We start from the raw sequence: 18740 nt of genomic DNA, 5'->3' as shown, positions 1-18740 counted from the left end.
CAAATGGATACTTTGATGATAATGGTTAAATTCTGAAGGATCCCTCTACCAATTTTGGCTGAAATTCAAGCTCTATAAAATGACAGGGTTTCCTGCTCAAACCCAATTTAGTTTATTTCCTCAAATCCACACATTTTAATTCAATAAAAACATGACACTTTTCCCACTTATACTAACAAATTTTTTTGAAAGAGTACTGATTTTATGACCTAAAAATTATAGCTTTTAGTGATGCAGGAAAGCTTGAGGTGTGAAATGCTGTCCTATATATATAATGTGTGTATATACATATATATATATATATATATGTGTGTGTGTGTGTGTGTATATGTGTGTATATATATGCATATGTATATATATATATATATATATATATATATATATATATATATACACTTTATATCCTTTCCCTTTAATACCAATAACTATGTAAGAGAATAATAAACCAGATTTTTTTTCTGTAGAAACAACATGGATTTAGAATACATTTCTCATCAGTATAAGTGCCATTTGTGAATAACTCCATGTGAAATAAATGTGAGCTTGGATACATAACCTAAAGGCTTTAAAGCAACAAGTTAGCTACACAGTTAAGTTGTGTTGCTTTATGGTAACATAGTGACTAAAGAATAATGTCATTTTAAATTACTACTTCCAGTACCACTAATTATAAGATACCAATTTTGAAATGAACCACAGTAAATTTGAAGATTTAATTTATGTGTCCTAAAGAGATAGGGAGTACATTTTAAAAAATCCATTCATTACTAGTCTGATCTTTTCCCACTACTTGCCCACTTTCCCCCATTTTGGTGCTAAAATAGTAATATTATGTGAAATGCCACAAGGACTTGAGTTTCTCTACCCTCTACAATTTCATTTTCATAGAAAATGAAATACTGCTAAATCAAATATTTTTATCACTCAATAGTGTGAAAAGTGTGAATGGAATAATAATTATTTTATAACTTCACAGTCCTTTTTTTCACAAGTAGCTTTATATTGCTTCACAGTTGTGACATGTAACATACAGAAATTGTTTCTTTTAGTATGGAGTGTGGGGAAGAAAAAGAACAAGATGGCAGGAGGGAATGCTATGTAGACAGGAGGCAACAATGAGCAGTTTCAGACTGTCGATGTGGTTTAATTTTGCCTACTCAAACATCCTAATGTGTATAATGTCATTTCAAATTCAGTCAGAACTGTCACAAGTCTTTGAAAAATACAAAACATACTTCTCTTCTGAACTGAAAACAAAACAAATTTCTACATCATTCTTGTTTGGTAAATTTTCTAAATTTTTTTTCAGAATTATTTTCTTTGTAAACAAGAAATGTTTTAAATATGGCTAACTGTATATAATCTTAAAACCTTTGAGGATAAGAACAAAAAGTGTGACAGAAGGAAACATTATGAACTAAAATCTTATATTTTATCTATGGATAAAATAAAGGCACATCATATTTAGTCAGACCATTGATTGGTTTGTTAAATAAAGTGAAGCTATTAGAGGAGAAATGAAACATAGAAATAAATAATGCACCTATAAATCATATTCTTTCCCTCAGAAATTAGCTATCAAGTGAACTAAACTGTGAAGCAGTTTTCCCAAGAGAATGGGCTACTCTATGAGTAGTAATTTTGGGTTCTGGCCTGAAATAAAAAGTGTCTGGATAGACAGACAGACAGACAACCAGCCCTTACAGAGTGGACAGAAGATATTTTCCATTAAAAAATTAATGTCCCCAATTATTTACAGTGTTCCAGAAAACCAAAAATGGAAATCTTTCAGAGATGATTAAAAAATACTTTTTTGGATCAATAAATTACAGTACTGTCATTAGTTGGATTGTAGTATGTATATATATGACATTTTATTTTGTCTCAACAAGAAAAAATGCTATCTTATTATTACTAGGAGTATGGTCAATACCACGTCATATTATCATCAACTCTACAACAGTGGAGTTATATTGGAATGAGCCAGAAAAGCCTAATGGACTCATTTCTGAGTATCAATTGCGTCGTAATGGAACTGTAGTCTTTATTGGTGGCCAAGAAGATCAGAATTTCACAGATGACAGCCTAGAGCCTAATAACAGGTAAATTCAAGAAAGAGCAATATTAACTATCCAAGATAATTTTTGCATGTAACTTAGTTTTTTTTTTTTTTACTTTTTGTTTTGTTTTATGGGGGGGCTCAGGAGGAAAAAGGAAAGGAAGTGCTTTTTTTCCTTTGTGAAATTAGAAAAATACTTATTCTTTAACAACAAAAAAAATAAGAAAAAAAAGAAAAAATCCTAAGTGGGCTTCTTATGTGAAGATTCTTAAAATAAGAATTTACTTTTTGTCAGAACTTCTAGAATCTGTTTTTAAAAATGTAAATATTTTCAACAAATAATCACCTATTAATGAAACCAAACATGCAAATTTATAAAAAATCAATCTCTCATTTTCCCCCCAACTTAAAATCACCATAAAATTGAAAACAAAATGTGATGCTTTACCACATCATTCTCTTTGTTTTTCTTTTTAAAAACTTTTTTATCCTTTTCACTGTATGTGTTGAGACAACCTCAATGGCCTACTTTTCTATAAATGCGATTTTAAATCAGTCTATTATTCAGTTATAATATAGTCATCATAGAATAGGACTCCAAAATAGAATTATTAAATAATTAATTGGATCAATTTCAGTATTTTCCCTGTATACCAGGATTTTTTCTTTCCCTTTTGAGGGGCTTGGTGTAGTAAACTCTGAATTATCTAGAATTACCAGAAATAAAATCTGTCAAAGAATCTAGATACTTGGAGAATTGCTCTCCTCTTCCTATTCCTTCTCAATGGAATATTAGATCCTACAAGGAAAGTATTGTTTCATTTTTTTGGATTTTTATCCCAGTGCCTAATAAAGGTTCTTGAAAATAATAGAAACTTAATAAATGTTTATTGAATTGAATTCTACTGACTTCAGTATCATCATCTCAGAGCTTCCTATACTCAGGCATCACTAATGCTCCTTGTCAATCATGCTGATGGAAATATAGAAGGAATAAAGAAAGCAAAAATTTTAAGGGAAACCAATAAAAAATTAACCAAATATTTTGGTTTCAGTCATAGCAAATCTAGTTTAATTCATAGCAAACAATTGATTTATCATTTATAATATGACACGTCTCTAAATAAAAAATAGAAGCACTCTAGAGATAGTACAAGCCTTCTTTGTCTTGTCTTACCATGATTTCCATTCCTTTCCTTTTCCTTCTAGTTATGTATACCAACTGGAAGCCCGGACAGGAGGGGGCAGCAATACTAGTGATGACTATGTTATACAGACTCCTGAATCAACCCCAGAAGAAATATGTGCCCCATATAATGTCACAGTAATTGACCCGTATTCTATATTTGTAGCCTGGAATCCATCAGGTAAAAAATATATATATATTCTTTCTTCTGAAGATACTTTATAAACATTACTAGAAAGAAATTAATCACAAAGATAAAATGCATTATAAAAGCAGTATTTGTTTGATTATTTTCTAATTACTAAGATATAAAATAAATAAGGTTCTCATAAGCCAAGATATTGATATTTTAGATTCCTCAAAAAGAAAATATTTAATTGTTATATGCAAATAGAGATGTTACAAAGTACTGAAATATTTATTTTTCTCTGAATCCATGTACCCAAAAGGTGTTGTTTTGTCATAAATAAACCATGCATGATAAGACCTGTAATAACACTAGAAATTTACTTCCATTGGATCACTAAAGAAGGAAAATAAAATAAATATGTTCCTGCCATTTCATTTTCAGCCATACAGATGGAAAGTCAGGAAAGACAAATGAACATCTAATTTACTTAGAAACCTTGAGCTATCTTTATTTTAAGATAATTGAATTTTCATGTTGATTGGTATATTTAATAAAAAGTTTTAACCATTATTTCCAGTCTAGTTCAGCATTTGAAAGAGAAATATTTAACTCTTATTCCAATCTAAATTAGAAGAAAATAAAAACAAAAGTTATTTTCTTCCATTAAAATAATGTCAAGTTTTCCTTATAGGACAGAAAAGCAATAGAACAATTTTGGTCATTTCAGTTATATAGGAGAACAAATAAATAAATAATTAATCACACCATTTCTTTACCTGAATTGATCATGGAATCCAGACATCGAAAAAAAAAACAAAAAAACATGGTTTCCAACTTTCTCATTTTACAGTAGACAAAACTGATGCCAGAGAAATGAAATTACTTTTGTGACCTCACATAATTCACATGCAATGTTTATGACTACATTAAATATGTTTTCACATCTAAAGTGTTATATACATATACTAATATGTATATATAATATGCATATTACAAACATATATGCATGTTTATATATATACATACATATGTAAACTACATAAATACATAAGCATGTGTATATTCACTCCATATGGTCATATAAATGCAACCTTATAATTAATGTAGAGTGCTTAATTTGAGAGGATATAATTTTCCAAAAACCAACATCCTAGTTATATTATCATTTTAAACCAAGAAGAAATGGCTTTAAGCTCAGTTCTGTAAAGTGAAAAATGAGTCAAAGGCTACATAAGTAAAACTTGATTTAATTTAGATGTTTTAAAAGAATTATTCTTTGCAGCCTCATTCTGGTATGAGCAGACTGCAGCACTTTATCATCAAAGAATTTCAAAAGAGAAGCAATATAGGGAATGATATCAAATAAATTTAGACACAAAAAAGATGATAAGTTCATCAAATGACCATAATGGGAGTTAACTCAGAGAAAGTCCAAATTATATACTGATATTTTTCTGATATCAAAAAAAAATATAGGAAGTTCCCCAGATCATTGAATTGTTCTTCACATTGAACTTTTTCCAAGAATATAGGTGATTGTCTCTAAAGATAGGCAATCATGAATAGGTTATGATCTGTCTCTTTGGAGGTAATGCCAGTATTGTGACTTTACAGATCAATTTGAGAATTTTGAATATATAATTTTGGAGTCCTTAATTATTCAGTTTGTCAAATACTAAACTGAAAAAAAGGGAAATTGTCATCTTTTTTATAGAAGCAGCTAGTTGGCCTAATCATAGAGCTCTGAGTCTGGAATCATGAAGATTTGAGTCCAAATATGACCTCGAACATTTACTATCTAAGCTAACACTTAACTAGCTGTGTGGTCCTAAACAAGTCATTTAATTGCTCTTTGGTTTAGCTTCCTCAACTGTTAAAAAAAATTGAGATAATAATAAAACCTTCCTCTCATAGTTGTCATAAGAATAAAAAAGGGCTTCAAAAATAGTGTATAGCACCATGCAGAACCTGTAGTGTACTTTTAAAATTCTTGTTTCCTTCCTTCTATTAAATCCAACACATTTTAACAATAAGTTCACTTAAGAAAAAGAGGCAGTGGGGAAAGAAGAATGATAGAATGAAAAGGAGTAAAAAATAACCTTTGCATTTGCAAAATGTGTAACAAGAAAAAGTCTCTTTTAGTGTTGTCCTTTTTTTTATCCTGTGGCAATTGGGGTTAAATGACCTTCCCAGTTTCACCCAGCTAGGAAGTTTTAAGTGTCTGACATCATATTTGAACTCAGGTCCTCCTGACTTCAAAACTAGTGCTTTATCCACTATGCTACCTAGCTGCCCCTAGTGTTGTTCTTAAAAAATAAAAACAAAAGCAAGTGTTTTAATTTCTTTCTACTTTTGGACATACAGGTATTTTTGAAATCCTGTTTTTTTTCTTCAGTTCAATTTAAAAATATACTAAATTTCTGTTCTGAAAACTGGTCAATATAATATCACACTTTAGTAAGAAAAGCATTTTATATTCATAAAACAATATTCCAAAAATATGACTTTTAAAATATTACTACTGAAGATTTCAAAAGATGTATTATGTTTTTATAACTACACTCATTGTCCTAAACACTGAATGAAATCAATTTGAAAGTCATAGTTTATCCTTGGTCTAGAAGATTTAAACTTCTACTGTAGAATATGTATGTTTCAAAAACTAAAATTATTATCAGAAAAAAATCAGTATAATATGCAAGATTTGATCAATCAAGACATCTTCCATTTTAAGTAGTATGCAAAAGACTAATATAAGATTTTTTAAAATATACCAAATAGTATAGCACAAAGAACATTCATTCACTGCTTTGGAAAAACTCTAGAGTTTATATCAATTTGAAAATGTTACTCTTTTAAGCAATTGTTTCTTGCCCTCATATTTTAATTTTTTTCACTTGTATAGAAATCATGTTTTCTTTTAACAATATTGCTTTCTTACATCTCTTCCTCCAAAACGTCTTTTCCTTCATGATATGTATATTGCTAACTTGTTTTTATCTCTTTTATTTATTTGGAACCATGGATTTAAGCTTTTTCTTCCACTAATTATCTTTGTGATCCAGGCCAAAAATTCTTCCACTTTCTTTTCCTTTTCCTTTAACTTTTCTCAAGATTCTAATTTCTCTTTTGATGGATTGAGGACCATACTACTGCATTTCTGAGATTTCTAGGGAATCCACAGTGTTCTGTATTTCCTTAAAGGCAGATTCAATTTTCTTTCTCTTGCAATATTTATTTAGATATATTTGAAATATTTTAGACATCTTTGTATTCATCCTTCCTACTAATTTGGGAATCCTTCATATTGATTTATTTTCTTGTATTCTAGGTTTTTAATAGAATTTCCTTCCTCTTGAGATCTTTGGTTATTGAAATCCTTTTTTCCAAAAATTTCTTTTTTTATTCACTTTCTGGCTCCTCTATTTATGTTAATTTTCCTTTGGAGTCTGGGCTTCAAATATATCTCAATCTCTTCTCACATCAGGAATTTACTTTTCACTGACCTTGGGCCCCTATTCTCAGTAACTCAAATGGAGGATTGACCATGTTGTTATCCAACTCCCTTTTCTTCAAGCGCAGTGCAGTCCTGCACACAGATACATTATTCCCACCCCCATTTTTTAGCTCCCTGGCTGAGCTCATATATGATGTTTTTTAACCCAAGCTATAGGGAAGGGAAGAGTGATTGTTCAAGATAAGAGTTTTTGCCCCATTGGGCTCTCTAATTTAGTGACCACTCTAGAAAAAGAAAAATATGCCTTGAAATACTTTTTCATGTGTGGTTAGACAAAGTTAAATCTGCTGCTTGTTTCAGAAAAAAATCTGAAAGAAAGAGGGGAACAGTATGTCAGCACAGACAACAGATTTCTGTTTCTACATGCATTGGAGTGTACACTTGGTGGTGATGAAGTGCTAAGTAAGCAAGTTAAAGGTTTGCATTCTCCACTATTAATTCATAAGATTACTATTTTTAAAAGATGGTTTTTATAGTTACCTTACCTCTTATATATTAATTAGTATTGAATTGAAAAGTGTTTCTACTTAGTTTAAGATATGAGACGTGGGATGGTGGTAGGAGGTTAGTTATAATACAGAGTAAGTTGGGCAAAGAGTGATCCTTTTCTTAGCTTATGTGCTCCATTCTGTGATGCCTATAGAACCAATGACCTCCTCAATACCTCCCTTTTCTGCTACAGCCTATTTTCCCCTTTACTTTTCAAAGATAGACTAGAAATGCAATGCTTACTCTACCCTTGAAAATGCAGATCTTGAGAAACTTCTTTTCAATTCTGATATTGCTTCTTCCTTTTATTTAAATTGCTTATGGATGAACTTATGCTCTCTGACACAATGTCTTTGATTGATTCAAGAAAGTATATAGGTCCTATTCACACTCAATTCTGATTGATTCAATCAAAATGGATTTATGCCAAGTTAAGGAAGCAAATAGGATGGTCCCAATCTTACCTTTGCTTCTTGTTGAGTTTATTACTTCCAGTCAAATAGCCCCAATTGTTTTACCTCTGGCACATAATTTCTCGGGGAATTTCTTGAGAAAAAGAGAATAAATCCTTAGTCTTTCATCTAGTTTGTCACATGATCCAGAAGTCCACTTTAGTCTTTTTTATTCTCTACTATTTAATAATGTTTTGCTTCCTACTGTTCCTAACATAATTTACCTGCCTGCTGTTATATGTTTCAAAAATTCCCTTTAAAATCTTCAATATTATGCTGAGTTCAACAAATATCTCCTTATACTATTTTATAAGGCTTATATTTATAAAGGGACATTTTGGAATGACATAAACTTATAAAGGAAAAAAAATAATACAATTGTTACTGATTTTAATACTTTCTCAACTCTTAACAACTTCTGGTTCAGGAGGACATATTTCATTCAAGTTCAAGATAGTGGAATTTGTGAAAATGCTTTACACTGACTCTCACCATTTAACCAATGGTTAATAAATCTATAATACCTAGAGCTGTCAATCTTTTAGTTTTGAGAAGCACAAAATCCATTACAGAAACTCTGTAATATATGAAAAGATTAAAATCTTAAATTAAAGTATCTTTTTTCTGCTGCCTAGAAGGATTTTGAACTGGAGTTATAAACAGGTAGATGGGTTTGACTTGTGTATAATCTATAGTTGATGTTTATTGGAAAGCACCTCATATTGTGTGTTGATTTGGATTTTTAAAATTGTTTTTTTTCTATTCTGAATATTCAAGAATAGCAGAAATGGAAGTGATTTTAAAAGAAGTGCAAATTCAATTAGATTATAAGAATAGGTTTCATCCCATATTCAAGGTTTTTCCATGTATTCATTGTTCCTTCTATTTTAGAATGATTACTGCCTTTACTATATCAAAATAAATCAAACAACTGGGAATTTCATAGACAAAATGATAGTTAAATTAATAAGATTTAAGCATTTCAGTGAGTATTTTATGATCATGATTGAAGCAGTTTGGCTTGCTGAACTTAAGAGTTCAGGCAAACAAGATCTAGCTATAGTCTTATTAGTTATAGAAATTCAGGCATATGTACTAGCCTCCCTCTGCCTCAGTTATATAATCTATAAAAGGGGAATGATATAATTGCATTATATTTACCAACTTGATAAATTTTATACTTCATAAATGTATCTGCATCATAAATTATAATGTGCTATCTAAACATGTGCTATTATTACTGTCATTTAAATCATGGCTATAAATAGATAATATCCAGACAATCAATTAATTCAGTGAAAACAGTGAACAAGATTGTTTTATACCATAAAGATAAAATAAAGTCAAGTGAGTGACTTAGTTTTCAGTTTTCACCTGATAGTTTTGTCCCTGGGAGATACAAGCTTAATATACCAGAGAAGGCAGGAGGATATGTTGTAAAAAGCATGGGTGTGTATATATGGTGTGCTTTTAGAAATCTTCTAATAAAAGGCAAAGCTAAATACCAATGGTTAACTTTTCCAGTGATGCACCTATGTGCAACTATACCAATCTATATTCTAACAGCTCTGTAATTCAGTCAGTGAGCCTTTTTAAGCATTTACTATGCACCAAGCACTTTATTAAGTTATGGAGAAACAAACAACAGCAGGAAAAACACTGCTAACCCTTAAGGAATTGAAATTTAATGTGAGAAACAACATGTTAACAACCAGAGAAAAATAAGATATATGCAAGAATAAATGGAAGATTTTCTGAGAGCAATAAGGTATTAGCATCTTCGGGAACCAAAAAAGGCCTTCTGGAATATATAGAATTTGAACTGGGTCTTGAAAGAAGTCAGAGAAACTTTAGCAAAGGTGAAAAAATACAGTTTTCAGGAATGGAAGATGGATTGTAAAGGCATGGAGTTAAAAGATGGAGCATTTCATTTGAGGAACTGCAAAAGTAGGCCAGTGTTGCTGCAATGTACAATGTATAGAGGAGAGAAAAAGAAAGGAAAGCACCAAGTTATAAAGAGCTATAAAAGCTAAACAAAAAGGTCTGTGTTTGAACTGCATGTATGTAATAAGCAGCCACTAAGTAGATGAGTAATATGGTCAATCTGCACTAAGGAAAATTACTTTGGCAACTAAATGGAGAATGAATTGGAGTGGGGAGATATTCGATACAAGGAGATAAATTAAAAGAATTATAGGCCTTATCCTTGTTAAGTTTCTTTTTAGGAAAAACAAAGCAAAACTATTAGGGTATAATAACTCTGGAAGCTCACTCTCCTGCCACCTTAACATAAGGAAATGTTTTCTCCCTTCAGATTAGTCTTCACTTTCTCAGTTTCACATGCAGACTCACATGCAATGAATCTATATACTTCAATAGCATTATAAAATACATTAAAACAGATTGGTGATAAAATAAGGTTAAACATGTTGTGTTGTGAAGGAAAGTGAAGGGGAGAAGGTATGTTAGATACTAAGTTTGTTTCTCTTTTCCCCACACCTTATTAGTAGGAAAGAGAATGAGAGGGAAAGTAGTTGGATTAGAGCTTGTTCAGGAAGTGTTATAGGAGATAGATGATAGGATTTGAGAGAAAATGAGCTATGTAATTTAATTATACATACCATTATAGCTGCTGGCTCCTCATCAGCTCTTGACTTCCATGGTATTGGTTAGCATCTTGCTTCCACTCTTGGTTTTAGTTTTTCTATTTTCTGCTCTCAGTGGAAAGAGGGACAATGCACAAAGCTCTTTTCCAGAGTTGGAAGAAGCAGCATGGAGGGTCACTGGTAGACTTGCTTCTCCAAATAGTGTTGACTGAAAATAATTTCATTGCAAAAGTGGGTAGTACTGGACTAGATAAGAGCCATGATTATGGGCTTAGTTAGATGTTTGACACTTGCACAAGAATTACTAGCAAATTATTTTATCTGTATGTTTTTTTTTTCCTTTGGAAAAGCATCTTTCAAAATCAAAAGCCCCAGAAACTTAAAGAGAATTGATGAGCAAATATCTTCACTCTAATACCACTACATTTTCATGCCAGTGCTTCCTTGAAACAGATGATGCTCTTCCTGGATTATATTAGTTAATATACAGATGCTCTACTAGAAAATAGAGGAACCCAAAAGAAACAAATGAGATTGCAACTGGAAAAGTATAATTATATTGGTGACTAACAAGTACTTAGCACCTAGCATCTGAATCTCAAGTCCATATAGGCCTCTCCTCCCACTCTCTTATTCTATCTCCTCCAATTATAGACTTCCTACAATTCCCAAATTCTAAAATTAAATAAATATGTTTAAAATTAGAGGTTAGATGGCAAGAGATTAGACATATGTTTTTATGGGGAGGTAAGATATTGTTGCTCATCAAAAACATCAGTACTACTATTAATAATAAGAGCAACAAGTATTCAATGTCCAATCAGTCTTTTACAACATAATGGGTTTCCAGGTTGGGGAAAATATAGAAGAAGAGAATGCCTTACTTAGTGCTTTGAGTTTGCTATAGTAATTGTAAATGCCTGAAACTCTACATTATTGGTGCACTGAGCTTTGCTGTTAAAACCACAGTCCAACACCTTGGTCAGCTATGATCAGTTGTTCCTAAGAGTCAAAGAGATAGGTGAAGCTGGAATACAATGCTGTATTGTCCAATTAAAGACAAAAAATTAAGAAATATGTGAACTACACAACTACTAGCAAAACAAAAAGCCACACTCTACAAATAGTTGAAGCAGCTCAAGAAACAAAATAAAATTTCAACATCCAACTGTAACAAGTACTTGAGATGAAAGAAATAAAAGGAGAGAACACAACACCACAAGAAAATAAAAACATTTTCTCATTATCTATATAAATAGAACCTAGGAAATGCCAGAAATCCAAAAATACAATCATAAGGCCCTTTATAAGTGACATCTGCTTGAACCAATGAAAAAGATATCCACAAAGAAGCTTCAGACCAGTGATTTATGATTTATCACAAATTTGTTACAAACCAAAAAAAGCAGGTTTGATTAAATACAAATAAAAAGCCTGCATAGTCTTAATAAAATAAACAACAGAACAATTATCCCTGCTGTAGATCTGAAAGGACCTTAGAGTCCATCTCATTTTATGGAAGAAGAAACTGGGGTCACTTAGCAATCTAAAAGAAATAAAACTTGACCTATCAAAGATCAGTTCTGAAATAGGAAAATATTTTCATTAAATTAATCACATAGCTATCTTTCAATGTGTGTACACACACACACACACACACACACACACACACACACACACACATACACACATAAGTAGTGCCAGATGAATTGTGTAAAGTTTTAGATTATCCCCATTCTGATTTTTTGTAGTGTCCAAAGTTGCTCAACTTTGTATAAGCCTTTTATGATTCTCATCTATAAATGTTCAAATCATATAAAAAGAATAGTAAAGACTTTAGCTAGTTCAAATACCCTATTAGCATGTCCATGGGACTATAAAACCACCTAGATGTTTCAAATCTATACTCCCATATTGCTTTGAAATCAGGTAAAGAGCTTACAGATTTTACCTTCAGCAGAATGAAATTACAGAGATGAGGAAACAGGTGGGGTGCCACTTAAATATAGGATTGCTTCATGAAACTTGGTTGGCTCACACAAAACAAGAATGAAAAATAGATGTGCTCCCTGCTGTTTAGAAATCCAAACATTCAGATTTATCAAAAACCTGAAATTGAGAATCAAATTTTCAAGTACATTAAAGTGATGGCTCCATCAAACTATTGTGACCCTTAATCATGCTCTAATTAGCAATGCAGTTGAATTCAATTCATTCTTTTCATGACAATCCAATTGTTTAAATTTCATGCATTCTATTGAAATAATAATTTCCCTTTTACATCTTTGATTTTTAAAGGACTCTGTGGTTTTTCTCCTACTAAGACATTCATTCCAATCAATAATATTTAAAAAAACAACACTTTATTAATAAAATTTGGATTAGATGATAGTTGGTCATAGTATTATCTGCCTACAGAATCACTATGTCATTCCATACACTTATCTATAAATTCAGCTCAAATATTTTCCCTTTTCCCTTTGGATTTATAATGAGCATTTTAGTTTCCAAAGAAGTATTTCTATTTTAATTGTGATGATCTAACTTCATATTTTGCAAGAATAATATTTTAAAATAGCCTAATGACATCACTGATTGCTTTTGTTGACTATTCAAAGTAAAATAACCAACCCACATGGCAAGTTCAATTTTTACTTTCCAATATAATGCCTTCTCTCTTAAGTTAGTCCAGATGGAAATTGAAGCCTCAATTACATAGTATAACATAAATCAAGGATTAAAAAAAAAAACATTGCTATATAAATGGAAAACTTGAATGGAAGAAAATTCTTATCTGTTGGAATCCTTCCTTCTTTCTGCTACTTAATAACAATGGGATGGCTACTCCTAGGTTGAGCCTTTTTCCTTTTTATTGCTGATTCAAACTTCCTCTCCTATTGGAATCTAAAGAATATATTTATTTATCATACCACCGTGTGTGTTCTGATGGTGAAATGGAAGTAATTAACGATTATTGAAGAGTAGTGAATGTCCTTGCTTTCATTCCCTTTGGTGTCAGATCATTCTTTATTCCTAATGATCCTATGGGAGATTGGGAGAGGGAAACAGCTTCTGACCATATATCTGCTGAGAGCTTTCTGCTGAGCTGCTGAGCCAGAAGAACTAAGGACTCAGGTAACAGTTCAGTGGAGGAGATAATTTCCAAATATCCCTTTCTTTTAGATGCAGCTTCTTGGGTAAAACAATTCAGGATAGTATTAAAAAGGAGTCCCTTCTACATCCCTAACATGATGGCCAGCAATGTCACCATTTCCTATATGAAGTAGGAAATCAACTAGCTATATTTGGACATGGATCCCTGGATGCTTTTGCATATCTTGTGTGTTTTATTCCCTTTTCATTGATATTATAAACATCAAAATGTTTGTAGTGATGGTAATTAGCATTTTTTTTCTTTTCTGGCCCAGAAGCAACAAGGGGAAAAGAATGTATAAGAAGCAGTAGGAACAGGTTGGTGACAATGATAGGGGCCATTGGAATCAGTAGGGATAGATTGGGAAGAATTGTCCCTCTAAATTCAATAAGTGGACTCATTTCTTTGCAGAGGTAACCTTTGCCCTCAATTATTATCTGTTTTCTAAGAGGGAATGAATGGCAAGGGATAATTTTCCCAATTCAACTCATTCCTTGACATTGGTTAGAGAAAGGAAGGTATTGATGGTGATGGGGAGGGAACATTATTGCTCACTGAAACTCTAGTGCAACCACAGGAAAAAATGTTTACATCAAGTCTAATATGGGAAGTCCCAAGATTGATATTGGAAGCATAAGACGCAGATACCTAGAAACTGGGAAAAAAGGGAAAATGTTCCTCTCAAGCTCATATTTATTTTATTGCCTAGAGGGCTTGAGAAAATTATCTTCCTGAAAGTCAAATATGGCTTGGCAATGAAGAGAGGAATAGTAAATCCTGATCATATAGAAGGAGTTTGGAGGACATGAGAGAAGGTTAAATTGATCATTTTGCCCAGCCCATAAGGTAAATAATAGGACCCACAGTGGAAGGTGGGAATCATTACATTCTGGGAAGGGAGGATATAAGCATTTATTAAGTGCCTGCTATATATCCAGTGCTGTATTCAGTGCTTCACAAATATTATTTCATTAGACAGAAAATATATTATCACACTCCTGCTGAGAATACCTTCATGGAGAAGAAATGGTAGGTGAGAGATCAGGAAAAGGGGAATGGGATAGCAGAGTAAAGAGACAGGAGAAATCTCAAACCAAACAACAAAGTACAAGCAAAGGGATTATAAATTTTTAGCTTCTGCTTCCAAATATTATTTTAAAGATGTTTTGAGAAGACTCATCAAGTTCTTCAAGTTCTTATTGGAGTTTTGTTGATGAAATCACTTTATTAAAGTTGAAGACATTAATTATTTATTATTAGTTATTAATGAATTAGACAGTTATTAAAGATGAAGACACTAGAATGATTTGCCATGTCCTTCTTCAACTCAGGTTCTGTTCATTGTTGCTCTTTACTTGGTGCTATTCATTGGTAGTCTACTAGCTCTCCAGTAGACCTTCTGACTGATTTATAATTTTGACAACAACCCAGCTGTTTATAGGCTAGGGAGATTGGTGTCTATGATTTTGGATGTGACTTTTTTTTCCGGTGTTCAAAATATGCCTTGTATATGGTTTCCTTCTGGTGTTTTATCTGTCAACATTTAGAACCAAACTCCAAGTCATTTATTATTTGACATGAAAGTATGGACTCAGTCCTGTTGTGGCCAGATTTATGATCCTATAATGAAATTTCTTTCCAGAAAATGGAATAACTATGTCTAATTCCATATCATTCAGATTCTGTGAGTTTCATCCAACAATCATTTTGTTTTAAAATATACCATGAGGTCTCATCCTGGTATTATTGAAGATCAGCAGAGGACCAATTTTAGCAATTCTTCCAGACTAAAAATCTGTCAAGGACACACCTGGTGATGAGATTCTATTTGACATCTAATGACCAGTCTAACTATGTTTGGAAAGTCTTGTCAGCAGTTTCTATGTTGGATGAGTGCCTTTTTTTGGCCATAGAAAACTCCCAGAGGGAATGTTCTAAGACGTAAAGGAGTTGTAATCTGCATTAGTGAAGAGAGGACCCATGGTGACCATATGAAAAGTCCTTGAAAAAGCTCAAGTACTTGAAATAGGTGCTGAATACTGCGAAGTGCCAAGGAAAGATATAATATTTCAATAAAATGGGACTTGGTTCTCTGCCTTCATGAACCTGAACCATGCAGTCTAGAAAAATGGGGGGCGGAGAAATAATAGTTCACATTTGTAGGTAACTTTTACATTTCTAAAGCAAGAGTTTCACAATGAATTTATGAGGAAATGAGAGTATTATAATTATTTTACAAATGAAGAAACTGAGACTGAATTTAAGGAATTAGAAACCTGCCTCCATTTTTTACCCTCTGGATGATTTTATACAATTCCCTAAATCCTTCTAAGTCTCAGTTTACTTCTGTAAAATGAAGGGAGCCTAGAATATCTCAGAAGTTTCCTACTGTTAGAAAACCTGCTATTCTCTGGCTTTCTTATTGATATATAGATTTTAAATACTGGGGACTTGAACCCCAGCCTTCTCACACATAGGGCCAGAGCTTTCTCTTCAGTTTTGTTGCCTGTTCTCATTTATTCTCAGCTATGAAAAAGGTAACTGATTGTATCATAGACTTAGACAAAGAGGGAACTTTAGGGACCAGTAAGTTCATCTCCTCCCTCCTACAGGTCAATCACCTGATGACCATATAGATCACATGATTCATTCATACTCACACAGGTGAAAAGGGGTAGAGCTGGAATTTCAATCCAAAGTCCTCTGACTACAAATCTAATATTCTTTTCACTGTGCCACACTATTCTTATTGACTGATTGACAGGTTAATTTTGGCTCACAGATTATTTTTTTCCTAATCCTATAACCTGAACGAGTGAAGAATATGATGAAAGTAAGTAGGAAGAAGGAAATTTAGTTGTTGATATTCCTTTCCCCTCCCCTTTTTATTCATCTTTACTTTGCATAAAATCATTTTATATGTATTGTTTCCCTTCTCCCCCTAATATATAAGCTCCTTATAGGGAAAAATTGTTTCCTCTTAGTGATTGTGTCTTTAGCACCTAATATAAGGGGGAAATATGTTATTGTTGCTATTCAGTCATTTTTCAGTCATGTCTGATTCTTTGTGACCCCATTTGGGATTTTCTTGGTAAACATGCTGGAATGATTTGCCATTTCCTTCTTCAGCTCATTTTACAGATGAGAAAACTGAGGCAAACAGAATTGAGTGACTTGTCCAGGGTCACAGAGCTATTAGGTATCTGAGACCAGATTTAAACTCAGGAAGATGAGGCCCAGTTGTCTATCTATTGTACCACCCAGTTGTATCTTGGGCTAGCAAGTGATGAATAAATGCTTGTTTAGTGTAATAAATGTTTTTAATCTGTTTTCTTTAGCATGAGGAACTGCCAATGGAAAAATGGAAAAATCACTTTACCAATAAATATTGGAATGGTCTTGCCACTTAGGGTCTTACTGAGTTAGGTGGGACACTGAAGTATTATGCAATCTGGCCTTGGTCATTCAGCCAGTATATGTCATAGAGATGGAACTTGGGGACAGTTCTCTAACCACTCTGCAATCCTGCCTCTCTCATTTCACCCCTGAACCTCAAAGGGTGAATACCTAACAACCTCCAACCCATAAAAAGAATAGAGCTTGATTTGCTACAAATGCCATGTTAAAAGCAACCACTGTTTTAAAGCAAATAGGGCTGTCAGGCTGAATTAATAGATTTCCTCATAGAATTGTCCCTGCTCTGTCTCCTTAAAAGAAAAGGAAAAAAGAAATATCATTTGATTGACTTGTCCCATTGCAAAGTGTGCACCTGCTGTGAAATAAAGCCACCAAGAAAAAAAAAAGTTGAATAATTTAACTTTTTTATTTGTAAAGATAATCAGGGTTTTTCTGATTACATCTTAACTTCATAAATGTTAAATAACCTATCAGCATCTAGTTGTTGTAAATTATGAAAAGGAGTATTGCTAGGAATATTAACCAACGGATTCCTTGTTCTTTAGTGAACATGAAAATGTGTTATGGCAGGTTGTCATTGTGCTCCTGGTAACTTTGACACCAAATAACAAAACTGCCATTTGCACTTAGGCTAAATTGGTTCACTTCTGCTTTCATGGTTCCTTTTATTCTGACAGAAATTTATGAACTCTGGAACTAACCAAGTCGTGTGGCCTCCCAGTTGACTTAAACAAATATGCCCATTTCATTTCGTTTCGGCATCAGAATACCAGGGGGCTAGGTACCTTCAGACTCATTGCAGATGGTGAAGGGTTGGCGAGAACACAGGAGGTTTTCATGTCACTGTCCTGTGAGTTATGACAGTAGCATGGGCCCCCTTTCCTTCACTAAATGCATGTCACTTTCTGTCATGTTCACAGTTTAAAGAAGCATTTTCCGTTTACATACTCATCACACATAAAGGGCACCTATTCCACATTAACTGAAGCTTAAAAAAATACATCTGCCTGCAATAGTTCTGTTTAGAACTGCATGAAGGTGGTTTGGGGGTATTTGTGTGTGTATGTGTGTAATTTTTAATTTTTTAATATTAATACAACCCCTTTCATCATATGGAAGTGATACCCTTTTTTAACAGAGAGCTCCCTTTAGCTAGACAATAGGGGCTGGCAACAGATTCTTCCACAGTGTAGTTAAAGGTCACTGATTCAGTTCTTTGATGACATCTTTTATGCTAGGTCTTTTAAAATTTTTATTATACTGCCTGCCCACACCCACCATGTGCAGGTTGACTGACTTCTGAATGATGGGGGATAGAGATAGAAGTGGGGATGAAATCTATGATTTCAATGAATAAAAAACTCCCTTAATCAATACAGCTGAGTGTGCCTTCTCTGTATAACAGAGTCTTCAAATGTTGTCTCAGATACTAACAAGCTAAGTAATGCTAAGGTTCACACATCCAAGATATATAAGAGAAAGCACTTGAATCTAGGTTTATTTGACCCCAAGGTTAGCTTTCTATACTCTATATTATTCTGTATTTCACTTGGGGAAAAAAAAAAGACCTAGGTTAATTTCTTACAAAGCAATTAGATTTTACTATTTTGAAATTCTTGATGTTAGTTGTCCTTTACTCTCAAAGAAAACCAAAATGATATCACTATATTGGAGTTAAGATACAAAACTCCTATAGTTACTCCAAAAGAATTTGGATTTAAGCTTTAAAA

General features: G+C 32.7%; 1 protein-coding gene across 1 annotated transcript in view; it reads left to right on the top strand.

Moving 5' to 3' along the window:
• USH2A (usherin) overlaps window positions 1–18740 on the top strand; it is a 1025480-nt gene that overhangs the window by 864993 nt on the left and 141747 nt on the right. Inside the window, exons 56-57 of the mRNA XM_074264677.1 lie at window positions 1919–2102; window positions 3269–3426. Coding sequence (XP_074120778.1) covers window positions 1919–2102; window positions 3269–3426 — 342 coding nt within the window. The remainder of the gene's footprint in view (window positions 1–1918; window positions 2103–3268; window positions 3427–18740) is intronic.

The sequence above is a fragment of the Sminthopsis crassicaudata genome, chromosome 4 (assembly GCF_048593235.1).
Source record: "Sminthopsis crassicaudata isolate SCR6 chromosome 4, ASM4859323v1, whole genome shotgun sequence".
NCBI classification, from domain to species: domain Eukaryota; kingdom Metazoa; phylum Chordata; class Mammalia; order Dasyuromorphia; family Dasyuridae; genus Sminthopsis; species Sminthopsis crassicaudata.
The sequence above is the reverse complement of the archived record's forward strand: the minus strand, read 5'-3'. Positions and strand labels throughout refer to the sequence as shown.